The sequence below is a fragment of the Calonectris borealis genome, chromosome 1 (genome assembly GCF_964195595.1).
Source record: "Calonectris borealis chromosome 1, bCalBor7.hap1.2, whole genome shotgun sequence".
Classification (NCBI taxonomy): Eukaryota; Metazoa; Chordata; class Aves; order Procellariiformes; family Procellariidae; genus Calonectris; species Calonectris borealis.
In genome coordinates, this window is record NC_134312.1 from 22,902,728 (window position 1) to 22,924,526 (window position 21,799).

At 43.8% G+C, this 21,799-nt stretch overlaps 1 protein-coding gene across 1 annotated transcript; it reads left to right on the forward strand.

The window, feature by feature from the left end:
• The first annotated feature begins 188 nt into the window (after nt 1-188).
• Nucleotides 189-16,507, forward strand: SELENOO (selenoprotein O). The gene is made up of 9 exons (XM_075146503.1): nt 189-781; nt 2,284-2,487; nt 3,437-3,617; nt 7,359-7,489; nt 7,885-8,165; nt 8,515-8,665; nt 10,815-11,000; nt 12,038-12,194; nt 12,886-16,507. The coding sequence occupies exons 1-9, from the start codon at nt 189-191 to the stop codon at nt 13,078-13,080; spliced, it is 2,079 nt and encodes a 692-aa protein (XP_075002604.1). The 3' UTR covers nt 13,081-16,507.
• Nucleotides 16,508-21,799: the final 5,292 nt, after the last annotated feature.

Consider the following 21,799-nt stretch of genomic DNA (forward strand, 5'->3'; position numbering starts at 1 on the left):
GCTTTTATACCGCACACGCCCGGGCCCCCCCGTGCGCCGCCCTCCCGCCTGCCGCCGCCGCCCGGCTCCCGCCCAGGCCCCCGCTGCAGCCGGCTTCGCTGCGTCCCCGCCCCTCGCCGGGTGGTGGGCGGGGCGTCCCCCGTGGGCGGGGCTCTCCGGCGCCGCTGCCCCGCCCCGCAGGCAGGCGGATGGCCGCGGCGCTGCGCAGGGGTCGCCGCTTCCCCTTGCTGCTGCTGCCGCCGCCGCCGCCGGCGGGCCCGGGCTGCCCGGGCCGGCTCGGCGCCCTGGGTGCTGCCATGCAGCAGCCCGCCGCTCTCCCGGCGCGGCCGGGCGGCCCCGAGGGCGGCGCGCAGGCAGGCGGCGGGGGCTGGCTGGGCGCGCTGCGCTTCGACAACCTGGCGCTGCGCTCGCTGCCGGTGGACGCCTCGGAGGACGGCGGGCCGCGGGCCGTGCCCGGCGCCTGCTTCTCCCGGGTGCGGCCCAGCCCGCTGCAGAACCCGCGGCTGGTGGCCATGTCGCTGCCGGCGCTGGCGCTGCTGGGGCTGGAGGCGCCCGCGGCCGATCGGGAGGCGGCGGAGGCCGAGGCGGCGCAGTACTTCAGCGGGAACCGGCTGCTGGCGGGCTCGGAGCCGGCGGCGCACTGCTACTGCGGCCACCAGTTCGGCAGCTTCGCGGGGCAGCTGGGCGACGGCGCCGCCATGTACCTGGGCGAGGTGCTGGGCCCGCGGGGCGAGCGCTGGGAGATCCAGCTCAAGGGCGCCGGTCTCACCCCCTTCTCCCGGTAAGGCCCCGCGGGGCGGGGCGGCCCGGCCAGGCCCGGCCCGGGGGGAGCGGGGCGGCGGGGAAGGACGCAATAGCCCGGTGAAGCTCGATTTTGGAGGAGCAGCGCCCCGGTGGCCCCGCGCGAAGCCCCCCTGCGTGGCGAGCTCGCTGTGCGGCGCAGACCGGGGACGGGGACGGGCTTCCCTGCCTGCTAGTTGCATTAGCGAGGTGCTTTTCCAGCTGGTTTTGTGCTGAGGATCGTTCCCCGGGGCAAAGGTCGTCCCTTAACCCCTCGTGGGTTTTTTTTTTTATCGTCGCTGCAGCAAGTGTGACGCTTAAATGCCAAACTGGAAGGTGGCAAAATTTTCCTCTGGAAAGTAAGACTGTAGTTGCGTCTCCTTCGGGTGGTGCGTTACTTCTGTCCCTGGGTCTCCTCCTCTGGGGTTTTTCCCCCTTTAGGAGGACGCAGACCGTGTTGGAAGTGGGGACAGCAGTGTGTAGTAGCCACTTGACTGCCTGCTGCCATATTGTCCTCTGGCCCACGCAAATGGTATTTAAAATGCGGGTGTTTGGTTTGTTTGTACCGCTGGTCCTTCTGCCTGCTGCCAGCAGTGCCTTTCCTCCGTCCTTCCCGGCTGCGGGAGAGAATGGTGGAAAAGCCCCCAAAATGGCATACTGACCAAATCCCTGCAAGGGATGGATATCTTCATTAGTCAGTTTAGCTGCACTGCTTTAAATCTTTCAGGTCATTTTTCCCACTCGCATTTCCTATATGTTCTGTTCCAGCTGTGCACAGGCTGGGTAGCACCTTAGTTTCATACTAAGTGGTGCTCTGAAGGCCTTCTTCAGGGCTGTGAAGGTTAAGGAAATCACAGGGAAAACCCCAGATACGGTGGTAGTGTTGTAGGTCTGCCCTGGGCAGCTCTCCCGCTCGCCTGTGGCTTCTGACGTGCTGGGAGTGTGGGCTGAAAACCACTCACCCCTGTTCCATTTACTTGATATCTATTAAATAAGCTCGTTTGCTATTTGCTGTCTGTTCAGGTTTTTTTAATGCAACTGCCATGCGTGCCGGTATTTAACAGCTCATTTCTAGATTACTTACCCAGAAAGATTCAAAATAATATTATTTTTCAAGAGGCATAACAGTAGCCATTTTATTAAGAGGAAACCAGTGATGACTTATATAATAAAATAGCTATACTTGTCCGAAATTTTTTAATTTTTTGGAAGACTCTATTGCATCAATAAAAACAACAGACAATGATTAGAAGGGATATGTATAACTGGAAGGTTTATTTTCTTCTGTTATGTGTGCTCTTCATTGCAAGTGCACTGTGTCCGTCTAACCAAGCTTTAACAGAAGTTTGAAGGTCTAGCTTTTGTTCTCAGATCTGCCACTACTTTGTTGTGTGACTGTGGACAGAGCACGTCACTTCTAGGCTTTTGTTTCTCCACTGCTAAGGGGGAGACAGGAATTCCTGCCTTTATAGCCTGAAAACTGTCCATGTTTTCTTGTTGCAGACAAGCTGATGGTCGGAAAGTCCTGCGGTCGAGCATACGGGAGTTCCTGTGCAGCGAGGCTATGTTTCACCTAGGAATACCAACAACAAGGGCTGGAACGTGTGTGACATCTGACTCGAAAGTCGTCCGTGACATATTTTATGATGGGAATCCAAAAAATGAAAGGTGTACAGTTGTTCTGAGAATAGCTTCTACGTTTATAAGGTATAAGCCTATTTTGTTGGGTTTTTTTATTCTCTTAAAACCAAGCACAGCAGTCTTTTAAATACCATTAAAATACCATTTTAAGTGTATTTCCATAACCGCACCATTTGCATGTTTCTTGTTCTGAAGACTTGGAACTCTTTTGCCGGGCTGTAGGAAGTCACTTTTCTTGTCCAGCGGATGGGATGATGTCTTTGCACACAGACAGATAAATACTAAGGGTGCTAGCCTGGTAGAAAGAACTAAGTTCTGCAGACCTCAGAAGAGATTTTTTATGTTTATGCCTGCACAGAATACATGCTTTTTTTGATGTTGGTATTAGTGGTGGATTATAGCTCTACCCTTAATTACAAAGCTATTCTGATGTAGTACTGTCAAAGTTTGGGTGTACTTTCCCTGCCTGAGAAGTGTATGGAGTTCCTGCTCCGACACAAAACATTAGGAGTTTCAGGAGGTTGCATTCCTTCTTCTAAGGTAACAGAATGTTAGAGGAAGGCAAGGCATAAGGAATATGTGCCTGTATATGTATGTGTATATATGTGTGTGTGCCTGTGTGCATGTAGATATATATATGGAAAAATCTAACTTACATGCTTGATGTACAGTCTAATATTTTAAATAAGTCCTATTCCTGTATATTTACTCAGGATAAGAATTTTTCTGTGGAAATTGTAAGACGCTTTAACGAGCTGGTCTTCAGTACTGGCTAGGGTCTTGATCTGTCAGTTTAGTTACACGTGGATGTAGGCGCTTCCTTGCGTTGAGTCACTGAGCCTCACTAGGTTCAGTGTGGGGATCCTGCGGGTCTTTTCTCTCAGTCACTGGAGTTAAACTCAAGAGATGATGTGGTGTTATTGCAACAACAGTAAATATTTTTACTGCATGTAATATCGAATGAAGTTAATAGTATCAGGTAATACTGAAATATGTTTTTATTATTTTAAAACAGATTTGGTTCTTTCGAAATTTTTAAACCTACTGATGAATACACGGGACGCAAGGGTCCCAGTGTTAACCGAAATGATATTCGAATACAGATGCTTGATTATGTGATCAGCACTTTCTATCCAGAAATCCAGGAGGCTTACTCAGACAACAGTATTCAGAGGAATGCTGCTTTCTTCAAAGAGGTAAGAAAGATCAGATTCTCTTCATAAATCCATAGTGGTCATCTTTAGGAACTTCATCTACAAGCACAGATGACTGGAGTCGGTTAATACCTTGTATCATCCGATTGCCTGAACTGTTCTTTTCTTTGAAGAAAACACTCTTAATAAAACTGCTTATTGATGAAAGCAATGTTGATACTGATCAAACCAATGAAAGCGGTTTAACCTTTTTAATAGTAAATCATGATTTCTCTGTTCTGGGAGAACTTCCCAAGACTTGTCTCCATTTGCTGGGAGTGTCTTAGACTGCAAGGGGGAATTCTGGCCCTGACTGTCAGATGATGAGTTGACGGTACCGAGACATCACTTGCAAGGCATCGTCCTGTAAAATACTGAGAACATTGAGGCACTTCCTGTCTCTCATTTTCCAAATTACAAACAGCAATGTTGACTGCAAATGACTTTAACTTCAGGCTTTAGAATTGAAAAGTTTAAAGGCAGTGGAGCACTGCGAGGGCTTGCCCGAGGAGGTTGCAAAACCTCCAACTCAGGGAATGGTAAGATCAGGTGAGGTAAATATGCCTTAGATGTGGTGTAGTATCAGGTCATTCTGCAGTGGCCCAGGGGAGAGGCTGGGTGATTTCTGAGAGACCCATTTTGTACCTGTTTTCAATTACTGTGTAAATTTAGACCTTAACAATTACTGGAGAGCCATAACAAAAATCGGAACTGTAACATTAGTAAACGCACAATTGCTGTATTTCTCTTTGAAGTAAAACATAGCTAAATTAATTGGTATCTACACTTTATCTCCTGAATATACCTTTTGCCTCACTGTTGATACTGTATTGCTATTCCTGACATTGAATTTCTATTACTATATTCCTTTGTCTCAGTGAGCAAAGAAAGGATTTGGGGTAAGGGAATACGATGCTTCTCTTCGTGTTTTAGTCATTAGTATATAGTAATGTTACCCTTACAGAAGGGATCCACTTTGAAATTACTGGAGGACTATAACGAAGGCTCCGATTTGGATCACCTGAAGTTCAAATAATGTTACAACCCAGAGAAGAATAACTAGCCAGTGAACAGGATAATTAAAAAATATCACAGTCTAATACACCTGGCTAGTCTACGTAAAAGCAGTTGTGGTGCTTTGAAATCTGAAATGATTTACTAGGGACTGAGGGAATGGCTGCAGCATGATGCATGTTCATAACAGACCAATAAGAGGCCAAAAGGCAGGCTTAAAATCTGACATTCTGTAAATTTTGTGGATTTTGAATTTCTGGGAGGTTTTTTGTTGTGTTTTTTGGGGTGAGGGGCGGGGCAGGGCAGGGTTTTTTTCTTTCTTTAACACAACCTGTGCATACTTGCATTAGTTCTTCCAAAGCAGGCTGTGGCTTAGTCCACTGCTGGGTGCCGAAGAGTTTAACTTCACTGGGCAGGCCTTTTGCGTTTGAATGATTGGAGCTGATGAGGAGAACTGTGGCTTGTCACCCACCATGTGCATGTCCAGCTCTCTTGTTGATGGCATGTTTACTTTCTGATGGCGGAAAACTCGTGGGACTTGGGAGTCTTTGTGGACGTGTGTGTGTGCCCAGTCCTTGCTCTTTATGCTTTTGGCTGCTTTTCCTGGCCCAGTTGCTACTGGTTTCCTCCCCCCATCCTGGCATCCTTTCCTTATTGACCCATCTCCATTTTTTTGTTTGTTGTGCTGCTCCTGCCTGTGCCTGTCCCCGCTCCGTGCCTGTGCTAGCATTGCCTCTTCATGTTTTCTCTCCTCCTTAGTGGAGACTTTCCACACCTTTCTCCACGTGAAAAGCACCCCAGTCTCTTACCTAATTTGACAAACATGTCCCTCTTTTTTTAATAGTGGGGAAGTGCTGTCAGCTCAACTGTGAGGTGTTTTATCTTTCTTTTTGCACTGTGGAAGAAAGGGAGGAAAAAAATACAAATGATTGTATTTGACAGCACTGTCTAGAAAGCAAACACCATTATCTGTACTTCTCAAATAATTTGTAGACGTTTAAATTTAAATGAGCGTGTCCTTGAGATAGTGCTTTTATTTATATATACACCATACTTGTTTTCTAGTATGGGTAGCAGGAGAAAAATGCGATCAAAAAGAATAAAGGTCAAAGTGAGTGCAAAGCTGTCTCTTTCTAATCAATATACCCATCTTTGAGTGGCACCCAAGCTTTAATTGCTTTCAGGTGTTCTCATTAGCGGGATTTCTTTTTTACCAGAACACTGGCAGTGTGTGATGCATTGATACAAAGACATCCAGCAGTCATGAATTGCCTACCCGCTGGCGTGCTTTCATCCCAACCCTGGTGGACAGGGTTTTTTTATTTTTAAGTTTTACCCTCTTCCTGGCACAGAGCCATCGTACAGGGTGGGTCTCCCTTACTGGCTTACAGCATGCCAGTAATCAGTTTTGGACACGCGTAGCTGGCTGCCAACAGCCCCGTGAAGCAGCGTTCAGGAAAAATGGGTAAAGTACCTAACATGAGAATATTGTAAAAGGTAGAAGTGTGGGATCTCAAGGTGAACTGAAAGCTTCTGTTCCAAGCATCATTTGTGGTTTTTACTACCTGTAATCAGATTAGCCCAGGGCAAGATTTTTCTAATTTTTCTTCCATACCTGACTGCACGTGTTTAAAAAAAGGAAAATGGAGAAATTCTGCGTTTGAAGACAGAAGCATAAAACTAACGTTTCCTCTGTTAACTAGATCATTTTTTTAAACCTTAATAAAATACACTTACACTGCAGCCTGGAGAAAATAGTTGCTTTAAATTTCTGTACATTGATAGCTATTTGGGAAGATTTAGCTATGAAAATAGTTTGATTTAAAAGTTTCAGCTAATGGCTACATAAAATTTTTATTTGCAGCAATTCAGTAAAGTATTTAGAAATACCTAGGTTTACTTAAAAGCCTTTCATAGGGCATATCTAGTTGTAGTTGACAGGTGGGCTAATTTAACTAAATAACTAGAATTATTTAAAATATTACAGTATTTATTTGAAGAATGGGTCACATGCAGTGATCGCAGTCAAGGATTCCACAACAATAACTCCCAGTTAAGCAACGGAAAAACTCTGATGAAGCATGCGTTCAATGAAGAATTGCATTTAAATGAAATTGTCATTCTTGGAATATTTTTACTTAACCTTATAGCTTTTTTCCACTCTCAGCAAATTGAGGGAAGTGCTTATCAGTGCTAAAACTTGTTAGCAGGGAATAATTTTTTGTGTAAACCACTTACCTTCCTGTAAATCACTCCTACATACCAGGTAAACCAAAAGACTAACTTTACGTTGGGCTTTGTTGCGTATAGTTAATTTTATTTCTTAGACTTTGCTTATGTTTTCTCCTGCCTGTAGTTAAAGGGTCTTTAAAATTAGTAGTAAGCAAAAGAATATATTTGTATAATGACTAGAAGAGTACGCAAGTCTGGTGTCAAACAGTTTACCTTATTTCAGCGTTCTGTCTCCAGTACGTTTTAAAGCTGTCTGGTTGACTTGCAAGTCAAGCATGGAAGGAAAGAAGAGGAGGCAAACAGAAATGGGAGACTGAGAAACAGGGCAGTTCAGGAGGAGAGAGGCAACCTGTCCTTAAGTGTGTGTGTGGCATACTGCCAGAATCTGCTTCCATCGGAGCTGTAGAAACATCAGTTCAGACTAGGAAATGCTTGGAAATACATGAATGTATTGGAAACACATTGTGTTGAAAAATGAAAACAAAAATTCTCTTTTAGATAACAAAACGGACAGCGAGATTGGTTGCTGAATGGCAATGTGTTGGGTTTTGCCATGGTGTGCTGAATACAGATAATATGAGCATAGTTGGACTAACCATTGACTATGGCCCTTTTGGATTTATGGACAGGTCAGTGTGGCATAATTACTTGAAATGTGCGTATGTATTTGCTGTGTAGAACAATCCTGATGTTCACGATTGCTTTAATATTTTAACTCCAAAGTAGATTTATGAACTCTCTTTATGGCAAAGTAGATTAAGTTAATTCTAGTTGTCCTGCAATTCTTCTTTTAACTGCATTCACAAGATCTCTAACTGTTAGACTGTTCTTGTAGCCTGTGGGGTTTCTCGTGTTTGAGAGGTTAAGTATCTAATGAGGTTAACTTTGGGAAAAGAATCAAGAAGGAGTGTTCCCTTTTGAATTTTTTAGTTTCCTGGAGGAGACTAAAGTAATAAAAGTAATACTTCTCATGGTATTGGTGTCCAGATAACTAGAGGAATGCTAACTATTTTTTCATTCGTAGATATGACCCTGAGCACATTTGCAATGGTTCTGATAATACAGGGCGCTATGCTTACAACAAGCAGCCGGAGATTTGCAAGTGGAACCTGGGGAAGCTTGCTGAAGCTCTAGTTCCAGAGCTGCCCTTGGAAATAAGTGAACTCATCCTGGAAGAGGAATATGATGCAGAATTTGAGAAACATTACTTACAAAAGATGAGGAAGAAATTGGGCCTAATCCAGCTGGAATTAGAAGAAGATAGTAAGCTGGTGTCTGAACTCCTTGAAACCATGCATCTCACAGGTTGGTGAGGAACACAGCGGGTTATTATTTAATAGCCCATCAGTATCTTACAGTCAAACCAAAATGCTAGTTTTTGTCTTGACCTTACAAGAAAGCAGCCTTGCGCAAGTACATTGTCATCTGAGAGAAGAAAAGACTGAAAAATAATTACCTTCTTGTGAACTGTGGGGCAGTTTTTGCCTTATGCAGGGCTGCCCTGTCTCACATTTGCACCCTCGCTGAGGGAGCGGTTTATTTGCCTCTTCAGAGTGGTGACCTGTACTGCTGCGGGGGGTGTTGGGGAGGAGGTATGGGACTTGTTTCCCTGCTGATTTATTAGTTGCATTACTCATAAAATTCACTTTTTCAGGTGGAGACTTCACAAATATTTTCTACTTGCTGAGTTCATTCTCAGTAAACTCCGATCCTTCAGAATTGGAAGATTTCTTAGAAAAGCTTACAAGTCAGTGTGCTTCTGTGGAAGAACTGAAAGTTGCTTTCAAACCGCAGATGGACCCAAGGTAATACCTTTCTCTACTTAATGCTTTTGGCCTGTGCTTTTAGTTTCATCATAACCATAATGAACTCTGCATGCTGTGTAATATTTGACTAAATTTGGAAATTTCACTGTTAAGTAGATGCATCATGATCTACAGCAGTGCAAATTCTTGTGTATTTTGTGATTGATGAATGCTCAGCAGTGACTTGCAGCGGTTGGCTTTTGGGCTAAAGTTGTCTGAGCTTTTGTTTGGTCCTTCTTTTTTTTCCTCCACTGTCTCTGCTGACTAAGGCAATGAGAGTGCCAGATAGTGAAATGATACAGAAATACTTTATAAAAGAAATGGATTTACCGTGTTCTGCCAACGTACTGTCAGCAAATACTCACCATGTTCTGGGCTAAGTATAACCTAAATGCACACTTTAGGCTCTGAAAACTGTGTGGTGCTGTCCATTGGATGGGTTCTGCAGCCCAGCTGCTCTGAGCATGGAAAAATAGTAAGTTTTGTTCAACTGCTGCTTGTAAGATTCTTTTTGGAATCTTCACTTTTTGGAGCAGTGGAAAACAGGGAATGAGTGTGACCCATGAATTTGTCATTTTTTTTCTAGCATCTTCCCAGATGGGGGAAAAACATAAAAGTGAGGATATTTTGGGTAGGGTGGTCCCCCCCGTCCCTGCCCCATTTAATAAGTGTTCCATGAAGATAATGAACCTACAAAATTCTTCAGCTTTTTCTATGTGTTGATACCACAGTTAACTTGTGGAGAGCAGGGAGTTGAGAAGATGGAGTGGTGTGAAACTTGTTCATACACGTTTGGTGTTATGCCAACGTGGTTGGCTGTAGTCATTTATCATTTTGGAGATATTGCTGATTATTTAAGTTTTAGTGATGATGCACTAAAATGAAAGGGAACTAAATTAAGGTGGTGGATACTGCTTATTTAATTAAGGTCCAGGTTTCGGTTATTTTAAAGTTGAAAACAGATATCGTGCAATATGAAGATAGCTTGAGTGACAGGTGAGACAATATTTTTTTAAACATTACATTCAGGCTTAGAGGAATGTGAAAAGTAGGTATAAGTCATCGTTAATTGGATGTAAAGCTTTGGAGGGGCATAGTAGTGTGTTAAAGGGAGTACTGATTTTTATCACACCACTGGATATGGTAGAGCTGGGCACGTCAGATGTGTAAATCAGATTTGGATAGTACTTCTATAAACTCAAAAATCAAAGCACCTAGCTTATCTCTGCTTATTAGAAGTAGGAAAATATAATCTGATATAATGAGTTGTCTGTTTTGAGGCCAGGGAATAATGTTTCTTTTCTCCTTTGTTTATAAATGCATTCATAGAAGGAAATAAAAATAGTGTATTTTGATATGCTGCAACTTTTACTCTTTGTTATTTTTATTTTACTATTTGCTGTAGTGCAGTTATTAATCCAGGAAAAACAAAAGTTAGCTAGCATGGTATCAAAAATAAGGTGAAGCTATTGTACAGCATCAGCTAACACAGTCAAATGTAAAAAGATACAGTCCTAGTCAAACTTGCAGCAAAATATCCTGGATGCTGTTAGGAATTTATTACCACAAAGCAGTTCTCATTCTGTGATTTAGACTGGCTAGCTAAAAAAAAATATAGACAAACTGTTGTCTCCTATGACTTAAATGAGGTATCTTTCCCCATATGATTTGGGTTTTTCTTAGTACTGGTAAGATTAGTATGTGTTAGATCCTTATTCTGCATGCTGTTACGGTATTAATGTTAGGAAAATAAATTAAAAAAAAAACCCAAACCCCATGGATTCTGTATTATCTTGATACCTAAGTAAGATCGAATTCCTTATTCCGAATTCCTGTCAAAGTTCCAAGAGTGTTTTTATGAGAATTGCCCTTCTAAACCCATTAGAAGTAATTCTGAAATTACTGTCTGCACTTTATGTACCACATGAATGTGAATTAAACACACTGAAGAAGGGGGAAGGAACAGTAAAATTAGCATAATTTATTATAAATTAGTTCTGTTAATTATAAAGTACTGTTATTTAACCTCTCTAGTGAAATCATAGGTTATTGTGAATATTTTCATATCTACTTTATGGTTGCAAAAAGATGGTTCTTGACAGGCAGATGAACTTTAATATCTAAAGTGTTTGTTACTCTTTGTTCGCAGACAACTGTCAATGATGCTAATGTTGGCTCAGTCTAATCCTCAACTGTTTGCATTAATTGGAACAAAAGCTAATATAAATAAAGAATTAGAACGCATCGAGCAATTCTCTAAATTGCAGCAGTTAACCGCAGCTGATTTACTCAGCAGAAACAAGAGACACTGGAAGGAATGGCTGGAGAAATACAGGTAAGGTTTCTCAGTATTCAGAGCAGTATATTTGTGCTGCATTTTATTTGAGAACAGTGTGCCCGTCTCACGAAAGACACCCGTCTCAAAGTATATAGGTTGGGAGGGATGTGGGGGGCATGCAACTCAGAATATTAACTACTCCAAGATCAGTATCTGTGTTGCTGTGCAAGTTCAAGGGCATCTGTGTATTTTGTTTACTAGATTTTGGGGAGGGGTGGGGGTATAGAAATCACCTCGTATCAAATCTAGTATTAAAAGTGCTTCGAGAACGTTGATGTTGATTCTAGCAGAGACTACTTTTAGCTGTGAGCTATTAAGTGCAGTTGACTGATCTCTAAGCATTTTATCCTTTTACTTCTTTTTTCTGAAAGAAAAATCTATGTGTTAAGATAGAAAGCAAGTATTCTTAATCAAAGAGTAGCTGAAAAAGAAGTCACGGCCAGAAAAAATATGTCCAGACTATTCTAACAGGCATAACTTAAAATCCTAAAAACTCAATGCTAGCAGGAGATTTTATCTTAGTGGAGCATTAGTTGTTTCTGCTGCGTGGATTAGGTCACCTGGCTGCCTGTGGTCTTGGACTCCAATGGGGCTGAGAGTTTTAGCAAGTATTCCTGCTAAAGGGTAGATCAAGCTGCCTCAGCTGTATTGTATCCCTTGACTTTCATCAGAACATCAAAAGCTTTAACCAGTAAACAAGCGCAGAAATACTTAAGCCAAGTTCCGAATGTGCAGGTTTTTGCAGAGCAATGCAGAACAGACCATGCACTAGTGTCGCACTCTGACTTTTCAGAGACTATGCAAGGTGTGCCGCTTCCTCAAGCCTCGTCAGCACCTGCTGGTGGTCTGTAATGCTGTTTTTAAATTAAGTGGTGTTTGTAATCTGTTGTGCTGGATTTCATAAACTGAGAGGATTACAGGTAATGTAATATTTATTAAGAACTGCAAACTAAGGATCTCAAGGCAAGGAAAGGGGTCAACTTTTACATGTGATTCTTGGACCAAACCAGTTGCTTTCACTTGCTTAATTTCAGAGTCCGTTTGCAAAAAGAAATAGAAAGTGTTAGTGATGCTGATGCCTGGAATACTGATCGTGTGAAGGTCATGAATTCGAACAATCCAAAATATATCTTGAGAAATTACATTGCCCAGAATGCCATAGAAGCAGCTGAAAATGGGGATTTCTCAGAGGTATGCTATTACTACTTAATATCTCTCTAGGTTTGCGTGGATGTGCGGTGGTGCTGTTGATGACTGACATGCTAGGTGAGATTCATTCTGCCATCTCAGGCTGTTAGGGGATTGGGAATTTACTGTTCAGAAGGTCTGTATTATTTTTGAGAGATGTGGTTTTAATGACTGCAGAACAAAAAAAGGAATTGAAAATCTGAATCCGAACTTCGCCAGCTTCTGCAGGCTGATCCCAGGACAAGATGCTTACCCCTGCTTTTACTGTCTTCAGAATGGTGTTTACCTTGGGAGGCAGTTGGGGATTCATTTATACTTGCTCCTTGCTGTGCTAAGTGTTATCTTTTAAAAGTCCTGGCTTTCACCTGTGGAGTTCAGCATGTGGATTGTTACATGCAGAAGAATATGGGAAAATTAATTTATTCTGAGAAACGACATAAGAACTTGTGTTTGAGACTTGCATTTCAAGTTACTTGAGCTTGAGTTCTATACAGATACAAACTCAGCCAGTTACAATTTTATAGTTTTCAGCTTACTTGATATGCATACTGTTAATCTATTTCATATTTGGCTTATCTGGAGTTTGTGTATTAAATGAAATATACTCAATCATTATTTGGTGTGAGGTTCTTCTCTACATCATTTTTGCCTTTACTTTCTAAATTCTCATAATCATGCTATGTTTTCTGTCTAGGTAAGAAATGTCTTGAAACTCTTGGAGAATCCATTCCAAGAAGCAGAAGACTTCAGGGAGGTAAAGGAAGATGCAGAAGAGGAGGGGGCAACTGCTACAGCAGCTGCTTGTGCTCAAGAGACCAGAAGCAGACTACCATATTGCAGTAAACCTCCGCTGTGGGCTTCGGAGCTCTGTGTTACATGATCTTCATAACTGCCTTGTTTTATTTTTTGCTGTGAACTGAAGACTCTGATCCTCCTTCAGCAGTGAAGAATTCAGCAAGGCAAGCATCAAAGTGCTATTAAGTTATTGAAACAACCCTACATTTGGATGCATCTGCAACGGTCTTCAGCTGTGCTTAATTTGAAGCAATCATGGATCATTGGAACAAACCAATGACAATCGACAGTCCGTATACATCAGTAATCTAAATGTTTTGAGACTGAAAGTCTTTCCTTTATTCATACTGCATTGCAAATAGAAAGCAATATTTTATGTTGAGGCAGGCTGAATTTCGAACATCCAAATGGAGTTGTTATGTGAAGACAAAAATAGCAAGTCAGGAATCTGATCTGTTTTTGTCTGATGTCTTAACTAATAGTACTTCTAACATTTATTTACTGCTTTCTCTATGCAGGGACATTTAGTCCTCTTTAATGGAGGAATAGATTCAGTGTTGCTTGTTTTAAGCTATGTTTCATTTAATTAAGTAGTTCATTTCTTGTGAACCTTCAGATTGATGTTTGTCTATTTTTAGAGAATTTGTGCAGGGTAGCGTTTGAGGGGAGCAACTGAATGTGGTGTTGGGTTTGTTTTTTTAATACAATAAGAGCAGAATTAAGGGAGACTATATATATATATTTGCACTTGGAAATCATGGTGGTAAAGTTTCTTCAGGTTACAACACGTGTAAATATTTACTAAAATCATGGGTGCAGTTTGTAAGCCAATTGACTCAGGCAAGGTCAGTTAGCCAAATTGGCGTGAACCTTAAACTACCCCAGTACTCAAATCCAGGTTCACTGTCTATTTGTTTGTGTCTCTTAACAGAGTCCGCTTGTATGCGGAGCGTGCAGGTGGGGCGCCTGTTCGTTCACACTGGTCAGTGGGCATCTTCCATTCCCACTCTGGTCTTGTACCATTTAGTTTGCTTCCATGGTCTTTGAAATCTTTACGCTGAAAGTTGCTGTTCAGGAACGTGCTATTTGCGCTTGTGTAAAAGATGATAATGGGAGGAGGATGGGAGCTGACTTGCTTGCAAGTTACTTATTGATAGTGTTTCAGTTGAGGTTTCAGGGGAAAGTTGGTTGCCATTATTGCCACGTCAGCAAAAAAAAGTTGTTCCGTAGTTAGTTATTACTTAGCTTTCTGAATTTCTTTCTAAAGGACTCTATTACTGGTTCAGGTGCCTGAAGTCTTGGGAAAAGTTTGGTTTCATGAAAAGGTTTCTCTTTTCCAAAGAGACCACCGTCTTACACTGTGAGTTTAAGTGTACTCTAGTAAATTCTTCCTCCACCCCTGTGCAAGCTTGGTATTAGCTCAGGTTGAATTGTGCTCTTTTCAGTCTTCCTCAAAATACAAGCTATCAAAAAACAGGGAGAATAGTCGGGCTACTGCTTATCCCTCTGTACTAACAATCAATTTGTCCTCCTTGCTGCCACAGTAAATAGGTGATGCTTTGAATGTAACCATCATTCTGTCTTGCCTTCGAACTGGAGAAACTGATGCCGGGTAATGATTTGCGACAAACTTGAATCTGACAAACGCAGCCCTTTCTGTGATGTTTTGGAGTCCTTACAGAACAGGACAAACTTGAAGGTGTATTTACCTAATCCATGGAAGAATGGTGTAGCTGAAAGAGGAAGTACCGTGAAGAAGTGGGCAACAAGTAATGCTAGCTGGTGCAGCTGGTCGTCTTCTAGAGGTGATCCATTTTTGTAGGAGTTTCAGACTGTCGTCTGGGATTATCCTTCCTCTGAACTTGGGGGTGCTGGAATTGAACCGTTTAATGGAAACTTGTAACAGAAAGTCAATGCTGGGTAAAAAGGACTGCACCAGGGGAGGGACGGGGAAGGGGGGTGCGTGGGCAATTTGTAAGACACTTCAAACATAGCCCTGACAAATCTGCAGAACCAGTGGTCTCTTATGCTATGTCTGGTCCAGAAGGGAGTAATGGGGGGGAAGTTGCTCCAAGCGGATCTACATAACTCTGTGCTGATTTTGTTTCTCAATTTATATCTTTCTTTTTGGGAGGCAGAGGGGAACAGTGTTTTGGAGGAGCTCTGCCCAAGCTTCTGTCTTAACAGAATGGTCTAAAAAGTAATGATTTTGCACCATACCTAAGGGATCAAGTCTTTTTAATGACATTCTGATATTAATTTGTGGGGTTTGAGTAGATCTCTATTAATAACGGTATGGAGAAGGAGATATAATGATATAACTGTGTGTTTGGACATAGGAGAAGTTGAACTAACTACCAAATTATTTTGCATTTAAAGATACAAATTATTTTGCACCTCTAATGCCAAAATCATGGAGAGAGAGAGATACTTTGAAATAATTTGCTAGCAATTTTATCATTAAAAAGGGAAATTGAATGTAACAGTGAGGAATTAAAATGTGGTGTCATCTCCTGCTACATACATTCTTTGCTTACATACAGATCAAGAGGTCTAGAAAGCTTGAAATGATGAATGCAGACCCTTGCTGTGGCTGCTTTGGTGTACCACTCAGTAAAGTTATATTTGTAACAGATGCAGTATGTTCACCGACTGGTAGAAATACTAAGAGGGTATTCACGTAGTCTTAACTGCATTGACATTCAACTGCTTGGTTTCTCAGTGCATGCAATAATATCAATGTTTTGTATTTGATGAAGAGTGATGATCAGAAGCCAAGTGGAATGCTTGTGCTCTTCTGGCACCCTCATTTGAAAAGGCAGATAGTAGTTTCAGCTCTGATGATAGTGAGTTTCTCCTGTTCCTGGAGCAGTGTGGAAGTAGGAGGTTGTTCAGGACAATTAGACCAAATTTTATCCAGGTAAGAACTTTATCTCTTAGCTCAGTTCTTCAGAGAGAAGGGAATACAGTTTATAACATTTGGGAGTCTAAATATTGAATCATAAATTGCTTCTTTATTTTTACAGCCTGTATTTGCAATAGATAAACCTGAAAATAATATTTCTTACTGATCAAATATTCTGCTTGTATAAAAGACTTGTGCTCAAAATGAATTGGTGATTCTTCACATCAACAGCTTTCTGTGGAAACACTTGATTAGCGTTAGGCTGTGGCTATACAGCCTGAACTGCCCTTGCATAAAAGCAAGTGGTACCCAGATTACAAAACTGAAATGAGAAGCTCTTGGAGACGGCTCTCTGAATAGTCTCACGTGGTGGTGGGACTCCTTTCATGACTCTGATTTCACCATAACTCTGCTTCATGAGCTTATAAATCTACAATTGCTGAATGTTTTACTGTCAGCTCTCACTTTGGAATGTTTTGTGTGGTTTGGGGTGGGGGGGGGGTGGTTGGTGGTTTTCTTTTGTTTTGGGGGTTGGTTTGTTTGTTTGTTTGTTTCCAAACAAGTGCTACAGCTTTCTTTGATTCTTTTATTAAAAAAATTTAAAAATGCAATTTTAGTATTCTTGTTCATGCCTGTTTGCTGAAAGAGTTTTGCTGTTAACCATATTGTTCAGCAGACTTCATTTCTTGAGAAGTATTTGCTCTGTGTTAACATCAGATGGCCAGGTTGTATCACAGAAACCTCACTTAGTATTTTTGCAGTATCTGAGAAGTGAATTATCACACGTACAGTCTCCTGCCTCGCCAGCGATTTTAGTTGTGTGCTTGGAGCAAGGTAAGGACCCTCGCCTTTTCCAAGGAGAAACCTCCCTCTCAGTTACTTGGCCGTAAGACCTATGCTGACACCTCTTTTACTCTTCCTTACATCACTGGAATTAAACCCACCACCTGATGTCAACAGATCCAGGATGTGATTTTAAACTCTGCTTACAGAAACAGGCCTTCGGGTAGAAAGTGAAGATGCATTTTGTTTAAGTTTATTTAAACTGGATTCAGTAGTTTATGCAGATTTTTTTTTCCTAAAGATCTCAGTGATATCGGAGAATGGGACTCTTCAGAGTGGAAAACACCTAGTATAGAGCATGTTGGATGGGGTGGATGCCCTGGCACGTGGCCCTGTTGCACATGAGGAAATAGGCTGTCAGGATCTAGCAATCTGTAAATTGGCTCTGCAGCATGTAGGGCCTCCTCTTGCTCCTGCAGTCCCAGTACAGGGGACTTCCCTGCCAGCTCAGGGGCTCAGGAAGCAATTCATCGGTGAGGATCCACTCTCCACCTACTCCACAGCTAGTTATTGGCAGAGCCAAGGGGTTTACGTAGTCCCATACTTGGCTTTAAACCAAAACCAGTTCCTTGTTAATGTTACATCAGCTATTTTAAGAGATTACTTTGTTGTTTATGGCTTCCTTGAGCAAAGCTTACGCTTTTGCCTGGGTGGTGTTGATGGTGGGAGGTGGGGAGGGGGCAGAGAAAGGAGAAATGTGGGTTTGAAGGGGAGAAATGTTTGCACTGGCAGCCAGGTCAGCAGTGGTGTGTACTTGTTCTGAGCCTTGGTGGTGGTGTGGCCAAAAACTGGTTCTGAGCAGAGTAGCCCAGGCTATGTGGTGAGCACAGGAGAGGTGGAGAGAACTGGGTTTCTTCAGCCTCAGGAGAAGGCTAAGGAGAAATGCCTTGCTATCTACAGCAGCTACTGGGAGGGTGTAGAGAAGGTAGAGACAGACTTTTCTCAAGGCCTCGGTTGTCCTGAATTTACTTTGTCAGATCCATGCTTCACACATTTGAGTGTGTATCTCCACACAGCACCCTTCATTAGATCACGCACCACCACACGCTCAGTCTGCTCAATTATGCTAGGTCATGTTCAAGCAGCCCCAACGCCCTTTCTTAACAGCTCTTCAGCTCTATTACACAGATGGATGGGACTCGGGCAGCTTTACCTCTGACCAGAGCCAATATAAGGTGGGTAGAGGCAATAACCTGCACTTACCCCTGCAGAGCCAGGCGATACTTGAGGGTAATGGATGTAAACCCAGCAGGAGGGTTGCACAATGCTATCACATCTAGTATAAGATCACACAGTTGAGGTTACACAACCCCATTGCAACGCTACAGGCTTGGGGAAGAGTGGCTGGAAAAGGACCTGGGGGTGCTGGTTGACAGCCGGCTGAACATGAGCCAGCAGTGTGCCCAGGTGGCCAAGCAGGCCAATGGCATCCTGGCCTCTATCAGAAATAGTGTGGCCAGCAGGAGTAGGGAGGTGATTGTGCCCCTGTACTCAGCACTGGTGAGGCCGCACCTCGAATCCTGTGTTCAGTTTTGGGCCCCTCACTACAAGAAGGACATGGAGGTGCTGGAGCGTGTCCAGAGGAGGGCAACGAAGCTGGTGAAGGGCCTGCAGCACAAGTCTTATGAGGAGTGGCTGAGGGAACTGGGGTTGTTTAGCCTGGAGAAGAGGAGGCTGAGGGGAGACCTCATCGCGCTCTACAACTACCTGAAAGGAGGTTGTAGTGAGGTGGGTGTTGGTCTCTTCTGCCAAGTAACAAGCGATAGGACGAGAGGAAATGACCTCAAGTTGCGCCAAGGGAGGGTTAGATTGGACATTAGGAGAAATTTCTTTACTGAAAGAGTGGTCAGGCCTTGGAACAGGCTGCCCAGGGAAGTGGTGGAGTCACCATCCCTGGAGGTATTTAAAAGACGTGTAGATGAGGTGCTTAGGGACATGGTGTAGTGGGCATGGTGGTGTTGGTTTGACGGTTGGACACGATGATCTTAGAGGTCTTTTCCAACTTTAATGATTCTATGATTCTATATTTTAAATAATATATATTATTTAACCAATACCTATGTTACATCTTTTCATTTGGCTTTATGCTTCATGCATTTGCAGTGGGAGGTTTTTTTTGGGCGGTGGCAGTTCTCAGTTGCTCTCAACTGTATAAATACGTTGCATTTGCCCCCCTCCCCTCAGGCCCTTTAGCACCTCTATTCTCCCCCATCCCCAAATCAGCCTTACAACTGCTGGATGCAGCTGCCCTGGGACGTGGGACAAGTACCATGGCGTATAAATCAAAGGACATGAGGGCTGGTGATAAACTTCCAGACAGACATGAGTATAGACTGCCCTTTTTTCCATGCATAATAAATAACCAGTCATTCAGTTTTTATAGTAACTGTCTAATTAACAGCGGAGCAGAAACGCGAGGGGAAAAGTCACGCTTATCTGTCTCTGTAGCCAAGGCATGCAAAAAATCTGAAGGTCTGTACCGTTCCTTTCCTCCCCTGCTGCTGTTTTGGCTGGGCAAGGACAGTGCCGCAGCACTGCAGAGCTCTTGCTAAGCCTGCGCATTCAGCAGGTAAACGCAGAGGTGAGATTTAATGATACTTTGTGCAAGTATAAGCAGAAACAGTTTTAGTTAGGCTAAGCTGACCTACAAAGTTTATTTATTTCATGTGTTTTCTATCCTGTTTAAATAGCATTTGCTTCCATTTTTCTTTTTAAAAAAAAGTTTTACAAAGATAAATAATGTTACCATTTTTCAGGTGGAGAACCTGAAGCACCGAGAGATCAAGTGATTTCGCTGATGGTGGCAAAGCTGTGCTGGCTCCCAGGCCCGGCCGGGGCTGAGCAGCTTTTCCGTCCCCTAGGCAGCTCCCTGCCGCGGGGCGTGAGCTGCGCCCAGAAATGGAAAGGACGCTGGGCTGGCGCTGTGGGCTGTGGCGGGGGCCAGTCACCGGCAGCTGCCACCTCTTTAGCCGCGGCGGGCCGAGCGGCTGCGCAGGACGCGGGCCGGCTGCGGGGGGGCTGCCCGCTGGCCCTCTGCCTTTCCCTGGCGGCTGTGTCGCGAAATCCTGATTTAGGATCCTGCCGACTACGCCGATTTGTTGCGAATGAGTGCTTTAGAGGCTGCTTAAAGAATCACTGTCAAAGGTACTAGTAGAAACTGATTTTAATAGAAATTTATAAAAGCGCGACTTAACAGAGTTCGATGGCAAGGTTCCCTCTATCACTTACTACATGGATGAAGCATACGAAGGAAAACCGAGTTAGAATTGAGCTAGAATGATTTATACCGGGCCTGGGGATGAAAAGGGGTAAGGGAGACCTTGCCCTTGAGCCACGAGGTTCAGAGCAGACCCCCTTGCTCTCTGAACTCCTGATGGAGTCAAGGTGGATCCGCTCCTAGTCCCAGACTTGGCTCACAGTTTACATCTAAGGGATTATGCGTGTTCAGCAGCAGCAGTCCAAGGTTCATTTACAGTTTTAAGATAGATCGTAAGATTTTAGCAGCAATTAATCATCTTACTGTCAGTTCACACACACCGAGACACAAAGACAGATAAACATCCAAAGGCGTACCTGTTAAAAATTCCCCTCGAGTCCAGTGAAATCTTCACATCAAAGGTCTTGGCATTTCTCAACGGGGGAGAGGTTGAGCCTCGAGGAGCGCTTCAGCCCAGGTCCCGGCAGGCCTCCAACCACCGCCAGCTCGAGGGGCCGCGAGCTCTGCGAGGCGTCCCACGCAGAGGGAGGCGCTGGGCGCAGCCCGCCGCCGTCCAGGAGAGCTCCAGGGGCCTCGCTCGGGACCGCTGTTTATAGGGTCGCGAGGTGATGGGCTTTAGTCAGCCGTGAAAATTCTCAAGGTGTCGGTAACAATGGTGACGTTCCTCTCGAGTTACGGCTCAGATACGGGTGTCAGGGGATGATGAATTGTCCCCGCTCTCGGCCCCCACCTGGGCCAGGCAGCAGGAGCTCCTGGTACAGTCAGTGCCGTTCCCCCGCCTCAGCCGTGCGAGAGCTCCGGTACGGTCAAGGGACGCTTCACCGCCCGCCTCGTTACACCAAGGCCAAGGTTTAACGGGAGTTTCTGAGCTCATGGAGCGGCCTGAGGGGGGTGCGGGGGGGTGGAATGCACCACCACAGGCTGTCAGACAGGAAACCTATCATCTGAAATGCTCTTTCTGTGAGTTAACGAAGTCAGCACCAAGACTGGCATTATAACACTCCTGTTCATAAACTGGCTTCTCCCCTCTGTTCTCTCCAGCCACAGCCAAAAAACCAAAGGTGATCCATCCACCTTTAACTTTTCCCCAGAATTAGAGATAGCAGATTCCCTCATCAATGACTATGAAGCCAGGGCAGAAGGAGGTCAAGGAGGGAATGCCCTTCAGCTGCCTCTGACAGGCCCCACACACTAGGAGCTGAGCTGGCTGTGGGTCCTTCATCCTTCCACCTTAATGAGGAGTTACCAGTGCCAAGGTGTGGATCAAAATTCTGTTTTATAGATGTTTCTGGATGACTTTCAGTCCACTGCACTCAAAACCTTTACTGTACAGAAATGCAGGGAGCTACTACAACCATTGCTTTACTGAAGTGCTCACATAACACCACAAAGTTGAAAGTACACATCAGTTTTTCTAGTGTTTTGGATTTGCAGCTAAAGCAGGGCTGATGATAACACAGCAGTGTTTTGGCTATTGCTGAACAGTGTTTGCACAGTGCCAAGGTTGTCTCTTCCTCTCTCCCTGCCCAGGGGGTAGGTGAGAAGTTGGGAAGGGGCACAGCTAACCTGAACTGCCCAAAGGGCTATTCCGTGCCATATTACATCATGCTTAGCAATAAAAAGCAGGGGGCAGGAGAGGGTTTCTTAATTCTTTCATTTTTTCCTTAAGACTTTTGTCTGTAAGGAAGCAGTTCATCATTGCAAGACTGCACCTGAAGTCCTAACTTTGCTGCTAGATTTTTCACAAGATGCATCAAAAAGGATGAATTTGGTAAAATGATCAGCATTACAGAGCTGGGTATGTGGACAGGGAGTGTGAGGCAAACAAATTCAAGCAGCAGCATTTAA